General features: G+C 48.1%; 1 protein-coding gene and 1 long non-coding RNA gene across 4 annotated transcripts; one reads left to right on the forward strand and one right to left on the reverse strand.

Annotated features, from left to right (window-relative positions):
• The first annotated feature begins 4,830 nt into the window (after window positions 1–4,830).
• On the forward strand, window positions 4,831–10,887 carry LOC129474584 (uncharacterized). Its single transcript, XR_008654577.1, has 3 exons — window positions 4,831–5,011; window positions 7,887–8,086; window positions 10,761–10,887. It is a non-coding gene; the product is annotated as an uncharacterized lncRNA (long non-coding RNA).
• Window positions 4,987–12,283, reverse strand: BPIFA1 (BPI fold containing family A member 1). 3 transcript variants are annotated; one of them, XM_055266024.1, is made up of 9 exons: window positions 12,229–12,283; window positions 10,405–10,603; window positions 10,073–10,232; window positions 8,386–8,493; window positions 7,911–8,063; window positions 6,763–6,847; window positions 6,113–6,176; window positions 5,670–5,745; window positions 4,987–5,131 (listed from the first exon to the last, which is right to left on the reverse strand). In XM_055266024.1, the coding sequence occupies exons 2-8, from the start codon at window positions 10,586–10,588 to the stop codon at window positions 5,705–5,707; spliced, it is 795 nt and encodes a 264-aa protein (XP_055121999.1). In that variant the 5' UTR covers window positions 10,589–10,603; window positions 12,229–12,283; the 3' UTR covers window positions 4,987–5,131; window positions 5,670–5,704. The 3 variants fall into 3 exon arrangements, with proteins under 3 accessions (XP_055121999.1, XP_055121997.1, XP_055121996.1); XM_055266022.1 differs by having other exon boundaries at window positions 4,987–5,170; XM_055266021.1 differs by having other exon boundaries at window positions 4,987–5,186.
• Between the last annotated feature and the right edge of the window lie 6,795 nt (window positions 12,284–19,078).

Consider the following 19,078-nt stretch of genomic DNA (forward strand, 5'->3'; position numbering starts at 1 on the left):
AGGCTGTCATAATACCCCAGATGGGGCCCCCTAACTCTAATCTGGTGGTGATGCTTCCCCTGGGCACCTCTCTTTTATGGGACTCCACAGGGGTAGTGGATGAGACCAAAGAGTTCCAGGATGTTAGGGTCCCATTAGTGGCTCCAGGGACATCTGATTCTTCTACTCAGGTGGGCAACGTTATCAGACCTGTTAAATTTGTGCAGTACAAGATCTCCCTTCCTGGACTGGACAATTGAGGTTGAAAGTTCTGGGTCAAGCAGGAAGGGCAATGGGTGTCCACAGAGGTAGTCTCAGGATGGGGACACACAGCCTTGATTGTAATACCTGGACAGCCAGCCAGCACCCCGATTGATAGACAGAAACACCTCCAGCCACAAAGTATGAGAAGAGGGTAGAGGATGGGGAAACAAATCTTTCCTCTTTTTGTTTCATTAGAGTACCTAGTAGTACCTAGATTGACAACACACTGGTGAAGATTAGCAGTGGCAGCCGTAGGTGGGGATTTGAAACATTGTGGACCTGTCACCTGTGTATTTGGAGCTTTCCCTCCAGGCATGAATAGTCCACATGTGACATATTGCCAATCTGATGGGGGCCCCAGTAGGAGAGTGACCCTCAGTGTGGGTTGAGATCCACAGGTACTGAATACCCTGTTCACAAAGCTTACCTTAAACATAGGGATATATTCTAATGGGCTTTTCTTAGAGATTAGCAAATTGGGCAGCATCCCATCTAAAGATTTAGAGAGGCTCCTGTGAGCTCCTGTGGGCTGAGCAGCGATGGGTTTTATAGGTATAAAAGAAGCAGAAACAGGGTACAAAAAGTAGATTGATCATCTCAAAGTTACTTTCCTTATAGGGTTAAGGAAGAGGGAACTTCCTTACCCTCTGGCTCAGGTAGACTGGGCCCCCTCTGCTTGGTTGGAAAACTGGCCTGTTACTAAAGTTTAGTTTGATTACATGATCCCATGCCTGAGTGGCTCCATTCTGGTTTGGTCTGGTCTGTTGGGCCTAGAGCAGGAGCTCAGTTCAAAACAGTGGCCTTTTCTAATTTTTACTTAACACAATTCTGCCTTAATCTTTACTCCTTACATAAACACAGCTCCCTGTAAGCACATGGCCTCCTAGAGCCCTAGGAGTATGTTGGAGATTTTCAAAGCTCATATAGATATCTTATTCCCCAGCTTTTCCTTGGCAGCTTTTTGGTTAGTTTTTTGTTTGCCCCAAATATTACACCCCCTCAGGCAGCTGTGATGTTAAATAGTTGCCTCTGGTTATTTTTTGACAAATGTATTTGGGGAAAAGGCTGTTCAGACCAGGGGAACTCTGCATCAGGTCAAGTAATGACAACCATGAGAATGGGTCTTCCTGGGAAACCAATGGGCCGGTCAAACAATGACAATTCTCTGCGAATGAGTTGCTCTAACTCCCTCCTCACCTCTCCAGTGGCTACTGGGCTGCTGGTTCTCACCAAGATTGTGGGCTTTTCGTTTTCAAGTTGGCTGTGGAGCAGGAGCATGGGGAGATGGGAAAGGTTAAAATGCCACAAAGCTCTCTGTTCTTGCTGACATCCCATAATTTGTATTGAATAAACTCTCCCCAGATTGCTGCAAGCTTTGATTAATTTCCAGAGCTCTGAAAATGTTAGTTAAGACCATTTCTGTCAGTTTTCTCATTGCTTTTATGTAGGAAAAAATTTTCAGAGACCTTTCCTTTGCCACTTTCACTGACATAATCCCAGAGAGTTTTTAAAATGTGTTTCCACTCTTTAAATACCATAAATGTTTTTGACTAGCCTGGCCACCTGTCAGGATGTCTTGTATCCAGGGGAATTCTAGATTAGCTAATTAGAAATTGAACTTGTCAGAGAGGGGAGGACCCTTCTGTGGGCTATAGGAAGAAGTCCAGGGGAGCCGGGGGGGGAAATCGTATCCAGAGATAGCCAGGGGATGGGTGTGAGGCAGGAACATGGTTCAGTACAGTGGCCAGAGGGCAGCAGGCGCAGCACTGATGGTTCTAGATGTGTGTCCCTGGGCTCCATCCATCTCAGTTCTTGGGGCCTCAGACACAGGGAATTCTCAGTGCTGACCCAGTGCCTGCCCAGAGAGGACCTGAAGGTAGCTGATTCCTGGAGCCTCTCTAGCACAAGCAGGCCCCAGTTGCTGACTTCCTATCTGGAAGGTCCTTCTGCATTTCCGGTCAGTGCCTAGGTGGACATCCCCAATGCTCATTCAGCTGCTTGCTGGGAGTTAATTACTTATCTGAGCTCAGAGAACTTTTGTGGGTGTGGAATATGCTTCCTTTCTTAAATTCTCCCTGAAGACACATGATGGTGTCACACAACAAATGTCGAAGTCTGAGCTATGCGACTGTCCTTCTATGATGCCATGTTGATTGGAGGCAACAGTAGGTGGAGATAGTGGCAGGTCTGGACTTGATGATTGATGTTTGACAGGGGTTGGGGAATGGGTAGGTCCCTGGTTTAGAATCAGAGATTTCAGAAACATGAACTTGAATCTGCTCATTCTCACGAGCTCAACAAGGTCTCCAAAGAGCAAGGGACGTGGTTTTCTGTAAAGTCTGGGATGTTTCCAGTCTTTGATTGGCCCTTTTGTCTCCCTGTGGCCTTGGGCAAGTCATTCACACAACCCCCAGGCCTCAGTATCTCATCTGTGTAATGAAAGGGTTGGACTAGTCCCTAAAGACCTCAACAATGAGAGCGTATGTATTTTTTATTTGAGGGGGATCAGAGTTCTTCAGTCTGGGTAGCCCCATTCTTTTTCCTTCTCACAGCCAGTATTTCATAAATCTTTTCTTTTCTTTCTTTTTCTTTTTTGAGACAGGGTCTTGCTTTGTCACCCAGGCTGGAGTGCAGTGGCGTGAACATGGCTCACTGTACTCTTGACCTCCAGGGCTCATGCGATCCTCCTGCCACAGCCCCTCAAGTAGCTGGGACTACAGTCACATGTCACCATACCTGGCTAATTTTTCTTTCTCTCTCTTTTTTTTTTTTTGTAGAGATGGGATCTCCCTTTGTTGCCCAGGCTGATCTCAAACTCCTGAGCTCAGGCGACTCACCCACTTCAGCTTCCCAAAGTGCTAGGATTACAGGCATGAGCCACTGCACCTGGCCTCATAAATCTTATCTGCATACACAGATTCAACTTCCTTACCTCCCCTCCTCTTCTCAGTTCCTTAAACTCAGGTTTCTTCCTCCAACAATATGACTCCAACCCAGGATATCAAGAAGCTGCTGCTTACTTACAACTCTAGTTGTATCTTTCTCAAAACCCCAGCAGTGAACACTTTGCACCAGTTTGTCCTTTTCATTTCGTCCTTGGTCATTTTTTGTCCTCCTCTTACTCAGAGAATTGACAAGAGGTCCGTATGACTGCATGCAAGGAAGCAAAAGATGGGCGGTAGGTGACTTGTGTACCATCAGCTTCCTGGATGAATCCTCCGGGTGTCCCAGGAATTTCCACACAGAGTAGCCACAGCTAAGGGCATACTTTGTCTGCTGGAATCAGTTCATCCTCCCAGATCTCCAGGTAGCCTTGGCTCCTCAGCCTGACACCTGGACACACACCTCACCTACGCCCTTGTCCACATCCTTCCGGATCCACCTCCTGAACATCTCTCAAATCTGCCATTTTCTTCTTTTCTTTCCAACTTTTATTTTAGGTTCAAGGGGTACATGTTACATGGGTAAACTGTGTGTTGTGGGGGTTTGTTGTACAGATAATTGTGTCATCCAAGTAATCAGCATAGTATCCGTAGGTAGTTTTTCAGTCCTCACTCTCCTCCCACCTTCTACCCTCAGATAGGTCCGGTGTGTATTACTTCCTTCTTCGTGTCCATGTGTACTCAATGTTTAGTTCCCACTTGTAAGTGAGAACATAAGATACTTGGTTTTCTGTTCTTTCGTTGATTCATTTAGGATAATTGCCTCCAGCTGCATCCATGTTGCTGCAAAGGCCATGATCTCATTTTTAACAACTGTGTAGTATTCCATGGTGTATATGTACCACGTTTTCTATATCCAATCCACCATTGATGGGCATCTAGGTTGATTCTATGTCTTTGCTATTGTGAATAGTGCTGCAATGAATGCGTGTGTGTCTTTTTGGTAGAAGGATTTATATTCCTTTGGGTATACGCCCAGTAATGGGATTGCCAGGTCGACTGGTAGCTCTGTTTTAAGTTCTTTAAAAAATCTCCTGACTGCTTTTCACAGTGGCTGAGCTAATTTACATTTCCACCAGCAGTATAAGCATTCCTTTTCTCTGCAACCTTGTTGGCACCTGCTATTTTTTGACCTTTTAATAATAGCTGTTCTGACTGGTGTGAGATGGTATCTTACTGGGTGTTTTAAAAATTAAATTTAATTTTTTTTTGACAGGGTCTCACTTTGTCACCCAGACTGGAGTGCGGTGGCACGATCTTGGCTCACTGCAACCTCCACCTCCTGGGCTCAAGCAATTCTCCCACCTCAGCCTCTCGAGTAGCTGGGACTAGGCACATGCCACCACCCCTGGGTAATTTTTGTATTTTTAGTAGAGATAGGGTTTTGCCATGTCAGTCAGGCTGGTCTTGAACTTCTGCTCTTAAGTGATCTGCCTGTCTTGGCCTCCCAAAGTGCTGGGATTACAGACGTGAGTCACGGCACCTGGCCTTCTTTGTAGTTTTAATTTGCATTTCCCTAATACAAATCTGCCATTTTCGTTCCTGGTGTGGCAAACTTGTACATCATTAACTGTACCTGGAGTATTATATCTACCCTGAATGCTTTATCCCCCGTTTCTAAGGACACCTGGGAAAGCCTTCTGAAATCCACACACACTTGAACATCTCCCTGACCTGCTCAAGACTATTCAGATCTACAAAGTAGGTGCCAAACTCTGTGCTATGGCCCCAACCACCCAGGCCAGGGCTGTTTCCAACCCAGGAGCCCTCAAGTGATGGTGAAGGATGACAAGGCCCCTGATGCAGAAGAAGAGCCATTTTATTAGGTGAGGCACATGGGATGTTGCACACGCCTGGTGGGAAAGGAGAGGGAGCAGGTTCCTCGGAGAGAAGGCAACTGTGTCATCTTCCAGCACGTGGGCCAGCCATCTGTGAGCACTGGGAAGCTGGGCCAGAGGGAATGGATTGAGCAGCAAGAAATAGTTCTGTTGGGGGAAGACCCTAATCAAGATGGAGACTCAAGGTCAGTGAGTGTTACTGGTACTGACTCATCATCAAACTCATGCCCCAGAGGGACAGGAGGAGGCTGAGACCCTGGGCAAGGCATCAGGCCTGGAGTCAGGGCTCCGTGAGCATGTGTTTGAGTGAGTGCGTGTCTGTGTATCCACGTGTACTTGTGTGTGGTGAGTCCACCGATGTTTGCGTATGTGTGAGTGTGCTGGTGTGAGAGTGTGTGTGTCTGTATCAGTGGCCATGTGTCTGGGCATTTGTGCGTGTGTTTCTCTTGGTAGCTGTGTTGCTGTGCTGCCTGCATCCTTCCACCTCTGTCAGCTTTTCTGTGGATTTTTCTGTGCATCCCTGTGTGTACCTCTGTAGATATTTGTCTCTTTCTTTGGATGTCATTGTCCCAAGCTCCCGGCTGCCTTCTACCAGGAGAAGAACAGCCAGCCCCCAAAATCCTGGGGTGTGGGGAGGGGCACTTACCAGCTCAGCAGAGGCCAGGCCCCTTCCTGGAAGGCTTAGACCTTGATGACAAACTGTAGTCCGTGGATCAGCATGTCTGAACAAACACACAAACAATAAAAAAACAGACAACAGTCATGATCTCAACATGAAGGAGTCCACATTCCTCAAGGTGGGGGGCCAGGGAATGGAGGCCTCTGGAGATCCGATTGTGTTCAGCATGCTTGGAGGAAGCCAGGCCTCCTTCTACCAACCAGCCCAGCTGTCCTCAGTGTCAGGGCTGAGGCAAGAGACACGGTGTCTATCTCAAAATTATCTGGATTATTTGGGGGGAAATGAAGCCCAAAATAGAGAGAGTTGAGGCCAGAGTGACCTAGTATCCTAGGGTGTGCAGGGAAATAGCTCCTTGGGGGAAGTTGCCTCTCCTGCAGAGAGGGACAGAGGGCTTGACAGCAGGTACTTACTGACAATGTCATGCACCAGGGTGATGTCCAAGCCACTGAGAACCTCATTGACCAGAGGGCACACCTGGCCAGGGGCAGAGACGGGAGTTAGGCAGAGTGGCAACCTGGAGCAGCAGAATCCCTAGTGGGGGTTCTCTGGGGAAATTTCTTGTCATTTTTCTGTGTGAAAGTGATTCTAAGCAATCCCACAGATCAATGGTCACACATGCCCGAGGAGAAACTGGAGGCATGAGGGATGTTGTGAAGGGCCCCAAATCACACAACAAGCCCAGTGTTCACCCTGTGACATCACATCTGATTCTAAGTGGAGTGGAGTGCCCTGGTTATAGGAGACACCCAAGCATAGGTTGGAAGACTGTCTGTGGCCATAGAAGGCTGGACAGGAAACTTCTCCAATTTCCCAGAACAGGGGCCAATCCATTTTAGCTTCAGTGTGGACAGGCAGGGCCTGGCCTAGAGCAGAGACTCATCAATGCATTTGGAAAGATGTAAAGAAGAAACATGGACAGATGGATCAATGGACAAATAGATTGATGAATGGAAGTTACTTATCAAATTGAGGGACTCGGACCCACTCAGCTCAGGGCTTTGTTTTAGTGCAAGAAGCTCTAAAACCTGAGGATCAGGGGATTCCCACCTTGCCCACTTACGTTGCCCTGAACTAACTCAGGCAGGACTTTATTCAAGATCCCCGTGAGGCTGTCCAGAAGACCTTGAATAGGGAGGGGGCCAAGTCTGAAAGAGAAAAGTCATGGATGATGCAGGGACGTGGAGATGGTGTGGAGAAGGCTCCAGAGGGGGCCACTGTGAACCCCACAGTCTCAACACTCAGTCACTAAAGCCGAGCCTTGTCTATCTACACCCGTGTGCAGGCCAACAGCAAGGGTCCTATTGAGAGGGAGTTACATTTGTGTACAGCAGTGAACACACAGGTATGTGTAGGATAAACACATGGTTCTCAGAGAAAGCAGGTGCCAATAAGGCTTTGCAGAGTCCATAAATGAATGGATACTACTTAGTATGTAGTTGTCATTATGATCCAATGAGATGACATATGTGAAGCCCAATGTATGTGTTCATTAAAAGTTAACCACGTGGGCAACTTTTGCATAATAGGTTTGACACAGTCTCCCCATGTGACAGGTAACTGAAATAAATAACCTAGTTAAGATCCATGTCTATTTTACCTCTTACTGGGACAAAGCACTTTCACACCTATTATCGTGGTAGATTCTATCAATAACTCCAATGCAGTTCCATATTGCAGATAAGTAAGCTTAGAACTAAATTGGAGAAGCACTACCCAGGTTCACACAGGAAGCCCTCTATCCCCATTCCCCTGTAATATGCAGGGCTTAAACTCCAATTTCATGTTGCTAGATCCAGCATGAAATTGGTTAGCTTGGTCTAAGAAGGAATAAGTACTACTTTATCTATCTATCTATCTATCTATCTATCTATCTATCTATCTATCTATCATCTATCATCTATCTATCTATCTATCTATCTATCTATCTATCTATCTATCATCTATCATCTATCATCTGTCTGTCTATCTATTCATCCTTCTCTCCATCAACCCAACCATCTAACCATCTGTCTATCCATCCATCCATCCATCCATCCATCCATCCATCCATCCATCCATCCATCTTTCCACCCTCCCTCCTTCCCATCCATTTTCCCACCCTTTCAGCCTCTCACTCATCTATTCTGTCATTGCCCCAGCTTTCCAATCATCCATCCGGCATCACACCCTGTCATCTCTTGGCAGGAGAAGCTGCTCCTCTGGCCTCACCCATCAAGCAGAGAAATTTGCAGGCTTCCAGGGGAATGGGTGCAGTCACCAAGGACCAGGTGGATCCTCTCCTGCTTATCTCTCACAGCTAAGATTTCTGCAGTGATGTTCAGCTTCACAGCCAGCCTCAACAGACTTGTACCGACCAGAGGCCTGCAAAGGAGACAGCCCCACTGGTATCTAGCTCCGCCACATTCCAAGGAAGAGGGTTATTTTCTCCTTGCCAAGAACGCTAGCCTCACCTCACTCCATCTTGCCCACAGTTGTACTTACCTCATTTTCTAGCAGGAGAAACAAAGGCTCAAGAGGTCAAGTGAGTTTCCCAAGTGACCCAAGGCCACTTAGCATAGCAGCAAATGAGCTGAAGTTGGATGCTCAGGTCTGTTAGACTCCAATAGCCCCGTTATGGTTACCCATGGTCACCAGGGTCTCCCTTGGTGAGCCATCCTCTCACCCCCTCTTGGGACCCACTCACATATTCACTTGGAGCTTTATGCCGAGAGGGATGGTGACATAGAGACGGTGGCCATCAGGGCTCTGCACAAGGCCAAGTTCCAGCAGCTGGGGGTCAGTGACCTTTATACTGTCCAGGGAGTAATATTGGAGGGGGAAACATTAGCTCCTCTAGCTCCAAACCCAGAAACCATCTTTAACCTAACAGTACCCATCCCAGAGGTAGAGCTTCCCACCCAGGATAGGGAGACTGGAGGGGAGTCTTGCAGCCTAAGCCACGTGGGTTCTGAGTCACACACCAGGTCTTTTCCAGCCTCTGCCCTGGAATAGATCTGACACACACACAGGGCCCTTTCCTTATCTCCAGTCTATGAGGTATTCAGGACAGCAACTGTGTCTGGATTATATTTGCATCCTGTATGCCAGCTAAGAGCCTTACAAAGAAAGTGGTTACTTCATATTAGTTGACTGTGGATTGATGGGAAGGTGGGTAGTCGATACGTGGGTGCATGGATGGAAGAGTAAGTGATTAGGTAGAAGGATGGATAACTGGATGATGGATTGGTCAGTGGATGAATAGATGATGCAGGTGCAACTGGAAGTAAATCTGCACAAACATTTATGGGTAAGAATCACCGACCCTGTCAGGTGGCCAATCACCAATGTTTATCATGGGGATTGAGGAGCAGGAAGCCAGGGAGAGTGCAGAAAGGATGGAAGGAAGTCATTCTCCCATTGTCCTATCTTTCCAACCATCCATCCATCATCACACCCTGTTGTCTCCAGGAGAAGCCAGCCCTATGACCTCACCCATCAAGCAGGGAGGCCATTTGATGGGTGAGGCCATTCACTGAGCCAGCCACTGCGCCAGGGGATTTACACCTTTTCCAGTCCTCCCAATACACTTTCTCTGTGGGTTCTATAATCTATATTTTACAGATGGAGAAACCAAGCACAGAGACACATGGTGTCCTGTCCCAGATCATCCAACAAGTACATTTGAAAATCGAAGTCAAGAAGTCTGTCTGTCTCCAAGTCAGGGAGCGAGACCCTGGGTGGGTAGGATTTTGGAAATGGCTTTGATCCAGTCCTATCCAGGACCCAGGCTCTCCCGGCTCACTGGCATCAAGCTTCCATTCTTGCTTTTTGCTTTGCGAGCTCTTGGGTGTCTCATGGGAAACACCACGTTAGACCTTTCCATGGACATCAATCACACAGTTCTTCATCACATTGATATCATCAAGGTGGGAAGGTTACACTCTCGCTTACATCAAAGGCCGTCTGTGTTCTAAGGGATTTCACAGGTGCAGAGAACAAAATGACCACAGTGTAGTGGGAAGAGCCTTGGCTTGGAGTTAGGATAGTAGAGTGAGAGCCTTACTCACTTGGCATCACTCTAGCAGCATGAACACAGGCACCTCTGTGCTTTGGTTTTCCCATTTGCAAACTGGAGATTATTAAATCGACCTCAAAGGGTTGTGGTGAGGATTACAGATGATGCTGGGGCCTCAGGACATGCCTAGAAATGAGGGCATTGCTGGTTTGGGGAGGACTGGTGTCCCTGCCAGACTGGAGATCGGTCTCAGAACTGAGTCCTGACTCCATCTTCAGGCTGCCCCCTCACTGCTTCAGGGTCACTGCCTGGGGCTGGCAGATCTTCACCTGGGGTTCCCTGGCGGAGACCAAAGCTCTATTTTAGGACAACTCACTCAATGATGTTGTTCAGGCCAGGGATCACTGATGTCACTTTTCCAAGCAGTCCCCCAAGGAGGCCACCGGAAGTACCTCCTCCAGGCTTCAGGATGTCCAGGAGCGGAAGGTTTTCCAGAATGCCCAATAGGCCCCCAGACAGCAGGCCATTGCTGAGGGCTGGAAATGGGTGTAAGGGTCTCTGGGGGTCAGATCCGACAATTCCAGATCCTCAGGCCCCCTCCCCCATCCAGCCCTGTCCATCCCCGCTTTGCAGGGTTGGACACGCACACACACACACACACACACACACGCACACACACACCCCTGAAAGAGGTTGTCACATACTCACCATTTGTCAAGCTTCCTGCAAGATCTGTGGGACTCAAGGGCAGGGCTGGTTTCACAGGCCAGGGCAGGGCTGGATTTACATTCAAGGGCAGGGTCTGGTCCAGGGGCAGGGGCAGGCCTCCAAACTGGGCCATGGTCTGGGCTAACAGCCCGTAGAAGACAATGAGGCCCCCAGTTTGAAACATCTTTGCTCTTAGTATCTGTGGCCAGAATGACAAGTCCAACATGGCTTGGGTATCAGAGAGGAATTTATTTACCACCTGCCCCTGACACCTGGGAGGTGGGGTTGTTTGCTCCCCAGAACACCAGGGGGTCACTAATAATAGCTAACACTGCTGAACAATTTCTCCTTGCCAGGCAACAGGCTGACTGCTTTACACAATTTCATCTTCATCACAACCCTAAGACATGGGCACCTGTTACCTGCATTGCACAGGTGAGGACCACTGATCAGGGGCCTAAAAAGGAGACAGCCCCACTCCACCACATTCCAAAGAAGAGAGTTTTTTTCCTTCTTGCCAAGAATCCCAGCCTCACCTCACTCCATCTTGCCCACAGTTCACTTGTCTGATTTTCCAGTAGGAGAAACCAAGGCTCACAGAGGTCAAGTGAGTTTGCAGTTGGGAGTTTCAAATATATTCCCATCCCTTCTTGAAACCCACTCATGTACTACCAAGTGTGGGTAACTTTCCCCAAGGTCACAAGTACACAGTGGACAGAGGATTAGAAGCTAGAGCCAGGTGAACCCTCTGTTAAATTAAGTAACCATCAGATTTATTCTCCAATCGGGCTTGCTTCAGTGGTTTGAATCCTTGCTGCTCTTCAGACAAAGCAAATGAGAAGGGTTAAACGTGCAAGTGCTGAAGAACTGAGCTGTTTTAGATCATCCCTGTTCAGTCCTTTGGCCTGAGCTCAGGCCATGATGATTGGTAGACACCCTTGAAAGTCACACAATACAGGGGTCGCATGGCCACAGCCATGTAGACCTGTGTTGGGGAATTCCTGGGGCCATCAAAGTCTTCATTGCATGCAAAGAACCAGGGGACCAAAGAGGGGTAGTGATTTTCCCAAGGTCATACAATAAATTGATGGCAGAGCTGTGGTTGAAGGCAGGTCTCCCAACCCTCCCCTCACCCAACACACAAACATGCATTCTATCGTTTTGACACCTTTCTCTTCTCCTTCAAGCTGCCCTGGATGGAATTCTGGTCAACCCCTGAGGTTTGGCTTGCAGACCTCTCACAGGTCTATTTGGCAGCCAGCAAAGTTGTCCAGAGCCAGCACTAGTACCTACAATTTGGAGACAACTGGCGGCTTTGTGCAAAATTCCATCTATTGGCTGACTCAGCTAAAGCTCCATCCTTGTGGTGGAAGGCTGGAAATGAAAGGTCTTTTGGTCCAAAGAGCCAGTTGTGCCCTTCTTAGGGAGGTAACTTTGACCACAGCCTCTGAATCTCTTTTGGGCAACAGACCCTTTATGAATCCAATGGAAGCTAAAGATCCTAGTCTCAGCAAAATGTATAAAATTGGGTGAAGAATTTTAGGAGGTTTCTGGATCATCTGTATCCACATTGGTAACCTCAAGCTAAAACTTATGCCTTAGAGGCTTTCATTTAGGGCGTTAATAGTGCTCATTTCTATATCAATGTTACTGGTCTCTTACGACAGCAGAGCAAATGGCCATCCCCACATCCCTGACATTGGCCAGGCTCTTGCACAGCCCCCAGTGAGTGATCTTGAGTACGGTCTGCCTGCCCCACAGTGAGGAGGCTGAGATCCCTGCCGTCAAGGGTAGCAGAGGGGTCGCAGAATGGACGGCTCTTACCTGGACTTCTTAGAGGTCTCAGCGGCTGTCCTGGTCTTCTCTCTCTCCCCCACTCACTTCTGCCAAGGAGGCAGCCTCTTTTATAGTATGGAGACCAGGAAGCGTGTGTTGGGTGATGGGTTTCTAGATAATTGAGAATTCTGCAATCTGGCAGTGTCTTTCAGGGCTCTCCAAAGTAAATAATTGCCAATCACATTAGCAGGTGAGACAGTTAAGCTATTTGGTCGACAAGATAAACAGAGAAAAACCTGAGATGGGATGTTACTCAAGACTTTACGGTTTCCTGAGCGGAGCCAAGGTTGGGGACCCACACTCCCAAGGTAGCTTGGAGCATTGAAAGGAGCAGCCAGATAGAGCCCAGGAAGGGACCTCAGTCTCGTCTCTTGGCTCCTTTCCTCTCCTGCTCTAATTTTTTTGCTCCAATTGGAGGATTCTTTCTCCTAAAATGTCGAAAGAGTCACACTGCATCCTAATTCTGGGGTGTGTCTCCATTCCAGGGCATGGGTCTCCTGTTTTCAGAGCCCCTATTGCACGTCAGGAGCTCTCTGTCCTCATAAGAACCCTGAGAGGGAGAGGTTACTGCTCCTCTTTTATAGAGGAGGAAACTGAGATCCAGTGGGGAAAAGTGCCGAAAGACCCAGAGAGGATGCAGCAGAGTTAAAATGCAACTGACTGGAGAATGAAAACAACAAAAACAATGCCAGCAGCAGACACTGGCCGAGCTCCTGCTGTATGCCTGGCCTGCCCCGGTGTTCACATGCAGTACCTCACAAAATCCTCACAACCCCGTACTCGTATTCTATAAGGGGGAAACTGAGGCTCAGTGTGAGGCAAGCTGTCCAGAGATGCACTGTTGGCCTGGGGTGAGACATCCATACTAGGGTCCTTTCCCCGAATCGCTGCGCTGAGAGGTGAAGGTGCCTCCCCACACTTGCTGGCCATTTTAATTTCCCCACCTGTGAACTTTACGCTTTCATGCTTCCCTTTTTATTTTTTAAATTTTCACTTAATTTTTATTTTATGTTTTGTGTGACAGAGTCTTACTCTGTCGCCCAGGCTAGAGTGCAGTGGTGTGATCTCGGCTTATGACAACCTCCACCTCCCGGGTTTAAGCGATTCTCCTGCCTCAGCCTCCTGAGTAGCTGGGACTACAGGCGAGTGCCACCATGCCTGGCAAAGTTTTTGTATTTTTAGTAGAGATGGGGTTTCACCATGTTGGCCAGGCTGGCCTCGAACTCCTGACCTCAGGTGATCCACCTACCTCGGCCTCCCAAAGTGCTGGGATTACAGGTGTGAGCCACAGCGCCTGGCCACTTCTCTTTTATATCCTGGAAAAGTCTTTCCAGGTTCCCAGGCCTGAGGGATCCTTTGACATCCTGGTCTCTATCTTACCCTTTCTTCTACCTTTCCCTAAATGGAGTAATCAGGCATTTATCCCCACCACTGGGGCCCTTGGAGTCCTTTAGCCCTTTTCATTTAGCAGATGAAAAAATGAAGACACAGGAAGGCCAAGGTCCTGGACAAGTGAGCTGCGCTCTTACCCTGCAAAACCTAACACCTTATAAGCAAAAGTGGAGAGAGAAGGAAGAAATGTGCATTTATTAAGCACTGACTGCATGCCAGGTGCTCTCCATATTTGAACCTCATCTTCTTCAGGAGTGGTTGGTATTATTGTCTCTCGTACATTGGATGAGGAGGCTGAGGATCAGAAAGGGTGACTGCTTCCTGGGGACACACAGTGAGTGAGTGTTGGAGTCAATTGACCCCGCCACCCTCTGTGTCTGTCTGAGTCCCTGGTAATCAGTGGGCCACACTGCCTCTCTCACACTAGGCCTTCACCGGCCTGCTCCACTGCTCTCCAGAGTCTGGGTGGTGCCTCCAAGGGTTTGGGGCCGTGGCTTTGAACTTAATTATCCATTCAAGGTACTTGCTGGACTCTGCCCATATCTTGTACATAGCAGTCATCCTCACAGTGGTCCCATCGTATAACTCTTGTGGATTGGCTCAGGTTGCTACTATCCTTGTGGGGAAACTGAGGCAGATAAGGCAAGGAATTAGTAGAGTTTGTGCAGCCAGTTAATGAAAGCTTACACCCTCTGGTTTGAGGCCGGGAGGCTGTGTCTGTATTGCAGCTGAAAGTGGGTGAATTTGGGCTCAAACAGCCCTGGTTCAAATCCTACGACCCTGGGCAAGTCAGTCCAGTTCCCTGAACTTCATTCAGTTTCCTCACCTGTCAAATGGGGAGAATAAAATCCGCCTCACAGGGCTATGGGGAGATGATGTCTGGGGAGCTGGTATGAATCACAGTTCATAAACTCAGGCATCCACACATCTTTCTGATTTATCCTTACTTTACCATTTCAAATGCCATTTTGCTCAGAAACAGAAACGTCCCCATTTCCCCCTGGGGTTTCATGTCTGTGCCAGGGGCCTTGTTTGTACCAGGGAGGCTGCCTATCCCTGTTTTTGGCTGGCAATACAGGAGACAGCCACGTGCCGTCTGCCCCTAGATTGCGGAGACACTACTTCCCTCCTGGTGAAAGGTCCCTTCGGATTTAGCATTTACTTTCAACTCCTTCGTAAGACACAGAATTGTTCTGCTGTGTGCCAGTTCCTTGGGCCTGATACAGGACTGTGAGGGGCTGCCCAAGCCCACCTGCCTGGATCCACCTAGACCCTCCCATTACCCTTCTCTCCCTGGGGTCTCATCTCCTCTTGTGGCTCTGGGAGGGAGCGTGGACACAGATGCCCTCTGTCCCCGGATCCCATACATGTGCGTGGGATTCTGTTCCCTTCCTCCCATGCTCAGGTCTGCCTGGGAGCAGCAAGGGACCGAGGCACCATCAGAATCCACCAGAACTATGCTCCTTCCAGTTCTCCTGGACCCTCACCAGGAGAAAAAATCACCAACCCAACATAGGGCATTTTCTAGTCTTGTAGGCAGGAAGACTTGCTTCAACTTCATTATGTGTGTGCTGTTCTCAGACTCTCCTATGCCCTGAGTTTAACAAGTCAAAAGCCAAGACTATAAAAACAAAAAAGCTTTCAGTAAAATTGACTTCTTTTAGTGGTATCGTCCTTTGAGTCTTACCACATGTATAGTCAGCCACCATCATAATCAGGGTAAAGAACAATTCCATCCTCCCAAAAGGCACTCTCATGGGTCCCTTTACAGTCACACCCTGCCCCCATCTGCTGGCAACCACCTGTTTGTTCTCTGTCACTACCACTTTATCAAAAACCCAGGCTCTTGAAAGTCAAAAGCCTTGTTTCTGCTTCTGTTGAAACTGCCCTTCCTTGTGGCCACAGGGACTGCATGCTCCATGCCCTGAACAGGGGAAAGGTCTCAGGGCACCAGGAGACAAGTAGAAGGACACACCACGAACATTTCAAGAGGTTTTCCCCACTCTGGTGATGTCAATACCCTCTCCATGTGTTTCTCAGAAACTGTAGGTGGTGCCTTTCCTTCCTGCTTCTCAGATTGCAATTGTGTTTGGAAGCCTTTGCTCAGGTTGTTTTGTCAATCAAGAGATCCATTTCTGGCTGGGTGTGGTAGCTCACATCTGTAATCTCAGCACTTTGGGAGGCCCAGGTGGGTGGATCATTTGAGGTCAGGAGTTCAAGACCAGCCTGGCCAACATGGCGAAATCCCATCTCTACTAAAAATACAAAAATTAGCTGGGCATTAGTGGCACGCACTTGTAAACCCAGCAACTTGGGAGGCTGAGGCAGGAGAACTGCTTGAGCCTGGGAGGCGGAGGTTGCAGTGAGCCAAGAATGTGCCACTGCACTCCAGTCTGGGTGACAGAGTGAGACTCTGTCTCAAAAAAAAAAAAAAAAAAAGATCCATTTCTAAAGGGCAGAATTGGTTTGATTTTTCAAAGGGCTCCTACCTATGCAAGGTCTGTTCTCCAGAATGTGAGAATGGGATGGGGGATCTGCCCCCCAGGAGAAAGGTCAGGGTGGGGACTGAGTTTGAGAGGGTCTTCAGATGGCCTTGGAAGCTCCAGAGCATTCCCAGAGAGCCAGGAACCCCAACTTAGATGAAAAAATATATATTCTCAAGTAGGGTTTGCTTCAGGCAAGCTCCCCTTGCTTTTGAGATTAATCTTTGCACTTGCTTTTAAAGTGCAAAAAAAAAAATACGACTAATGATAAACAACCTTTTGTGAGACACTAGAGCTTTATGACATCTGTAACAAGCCTGTGGGGAAACTGAGGCCCAAGGACGGCTGTGACCTGCCCAGGGTCATCTCAGCTGGGAAGAGGCGAAGTCAGACTGTTATCTGGGGCTTCAGTGCTCTTACTTCAAGTGCAAGTTTGCATCACAGCTTTCAGTTCAGAAAGCACCTGCTCATCTTCCCTGGAGCCCTCCTGTTGGTGGAGCGCTTCCCCTGCCAACGTCCTTGTTTTATTCTTTTGAGACAGTTTCATTCTGTCACCTAGGCTGAACCATAGTGGCGCCATCACAGTTCAGTGCAGCCTCGACCTCCTGAGCTCAGGTGATCCTCTCGCTTCAGCCTTCTGGGTAACTGGGACTACAGGTGTGCACCACTACACCTGGCTAATTTTCATGTTTTTTGTAGAGACAGGGTTTTGCCATGTTGCATAGGCTGGCCCGAACTCCTGGGCTCAAGTGGGCTACCTGTCTTGGCTGCCAAAGTGCTGGGATTACAGATGTAAGCCACCGTGCACGTCCTTAAAAAATTTTTATTGTAGTAAGAACACTTAACATGAGATCCACAGAGTTGTTGTTTTTTTTAACAGTTTCTTTCTTTCTTTCTTTCCTTCCTTCCTTCCTTCCTTCCTTCCTTCCTTCCTTCCTTCCTTCCTTCCTTCCTTCCTTCCTTCCTAGTCTTGTTCTGTCTCCCAAGCGGGAGTGCAGTGGCATGATCTCGGCTCACTGTAACTTCTGCCTCTCAGTCTCAAGTGATTCCTCATGCCTCAGCCTCCAAAGTAGCTGGGATTATAGGTGTGTGCCATCACACCCAGCTAATTTTTGTATTAATGTTTTTGGTAGCGATGAGGTTTCACCAGGTTGATCAGACTGGTCCCAAACTCCTGACTTCAGATGATCTGCCCACCTCAGCCTCCCAAAGTGTTGGGATTACAGGCGTGAGTCACCGTGCCTGGCCTTAACAAAGTTTTAAGTGTACAATACAGCATTGTTAACTGTAGGCACAATGTTGTATGACAGATCTCTAGAACTGCTTTGTTGCACCCCCTCTTTGAGCCTCAATGTCCTTGCTTATGTCATGCAGCTAATGACATCCACCTCCTAGGGCTGCGGGAGGGCTACAATTTGGGGAAACACATGTAGCTCCCAGCCCAATATCTGGCACAGAGTCAGTGCCCAGTAGTGGGAGGGCATGGAAGTTATAAAGCTCAGAGGGGCAGAGCCAGGACTGAGGTTCTGAATATTTGGGGCTGCATTTGAGCCTTAAACCATCCCCCAGTGTGAACCCCAGTATCCTAATAGAGGTCCATTGTCCAACAAGCCCTTCTGGGAGGAAATGTAATGAGTCCATGCTCCATGAACCTTAAAATGAAAATAGAATGTCAGAAACCCAAGGAGGTCCCTACAGGAAGACCTGAGCCAGCCCAGGAAGGGTCAGGAGGAAGGCAGACAAAAGCTGCCTTCACCAGTGAACCAGGCAGGCTTGTTAGGGACCAGGCCTGGCCCTCCTGTGTTTGCTCTTTGAATCATGAGCAGGAAGAACTCCACAAGCTCACAGCTGGCAAGGAGAACACTAGCGTTTAGGGTTGCAAATCCCTGATGAAGCATTTCGGATTAGGGAGCTTGAATTGAAAGACAGAAACGCGAGATTCTCCTGCCCTATTCTCATCTCTGAGCTATTGACATTTCCTTATTTGAGCTTGTCAGTCCCACTGAACACATATTTCATCAGCCCCCCCCTTGTATGTGTGCATGTGTGTGTGTGTGGTGGGGTGAGGGGTGTTGGAAGGAAGGAAGACCAGGAGGGAGGATTCACAGTGGTTTAGAGTGTGGGCTCTAGAGCTGGCTGTCTGAGTGCAGTCAATGTGGCCATTTCCTTACTGTGTGACCTTAGACAAGTGACTTTATTTCTCTGAGCCTCAAGCTTCTCATGTATAAAGTGAGCTGAAATTTTGTATCTGGTGAGGTTGCTGGGAGGCATTGATAAGATGCTGGATGTAAGCTCTGAGCACCAAGAAGCTCTGTATATAACAAGTGCTTAATGCGTGCGCTACTGTGATTAATATGTGTGTGTTATTTTCCCTTGATTTCTCAGGTTGCTTTTCCAATTCTTGGTTGGAAGAGAGTGGCAATCCATATTTAATAATTGAATAGTCAACAGTCAAATCATTAACAATGGATTAATTGACATTTTTTCTTTTTTTGAGACGGAGTCTCACTCTGTTGCCCAGACTGGAGTGCAGTGGAAAGAACTTGGCTCACTGAACCTCTGCCTTCTGGATTCAAGCAATTCTCCTGCCTCAGCTTCCCAAGTAGCTGGAATTACAGGCACCTGCCACCATGGTTGGCTAATTTTTGTATTTTTAGTAGAGATGGGGTTTCACCATGTTGGCCAGGCTGGTCTCAAACTCCTGAGCTCAAATGATCCACCCACCTTGGCCTCCCAAAGTGCTGGGATTACAGGTATGAGCCACTGTGCCTGGCTGGATTAAGTGACATTTAATAAGCATTTCCCATGAACCCATCACATGTGAAATATACTGCAAATGGTTTTTCATGGCTTTACTCCTTACAAGTGTCCTGCATTATAAATACATATATGGACTTTTTAGAGAGACAAGGTCTTGCTCTATCACCCAGGCTGGAGTGCAGTGTTGCAATCATAGCTCACTG

The sequence above is a fragment of the Symphalangus syndactylus genome, chromosome 24, assembly GCF_028878055.3.
Source record: "Symphalangus syndactylus isolate Jambi chromosome 24, NHGRI_mSymSyn1-v2.1_pri, whole genome shotgun sequence".
Lineage (NCBI taxonomy): Eukaryota > Metazoa > Chordata > Mammalia > Primates > Hylobatidae > Symphalangus > Symphalangus syndactylus.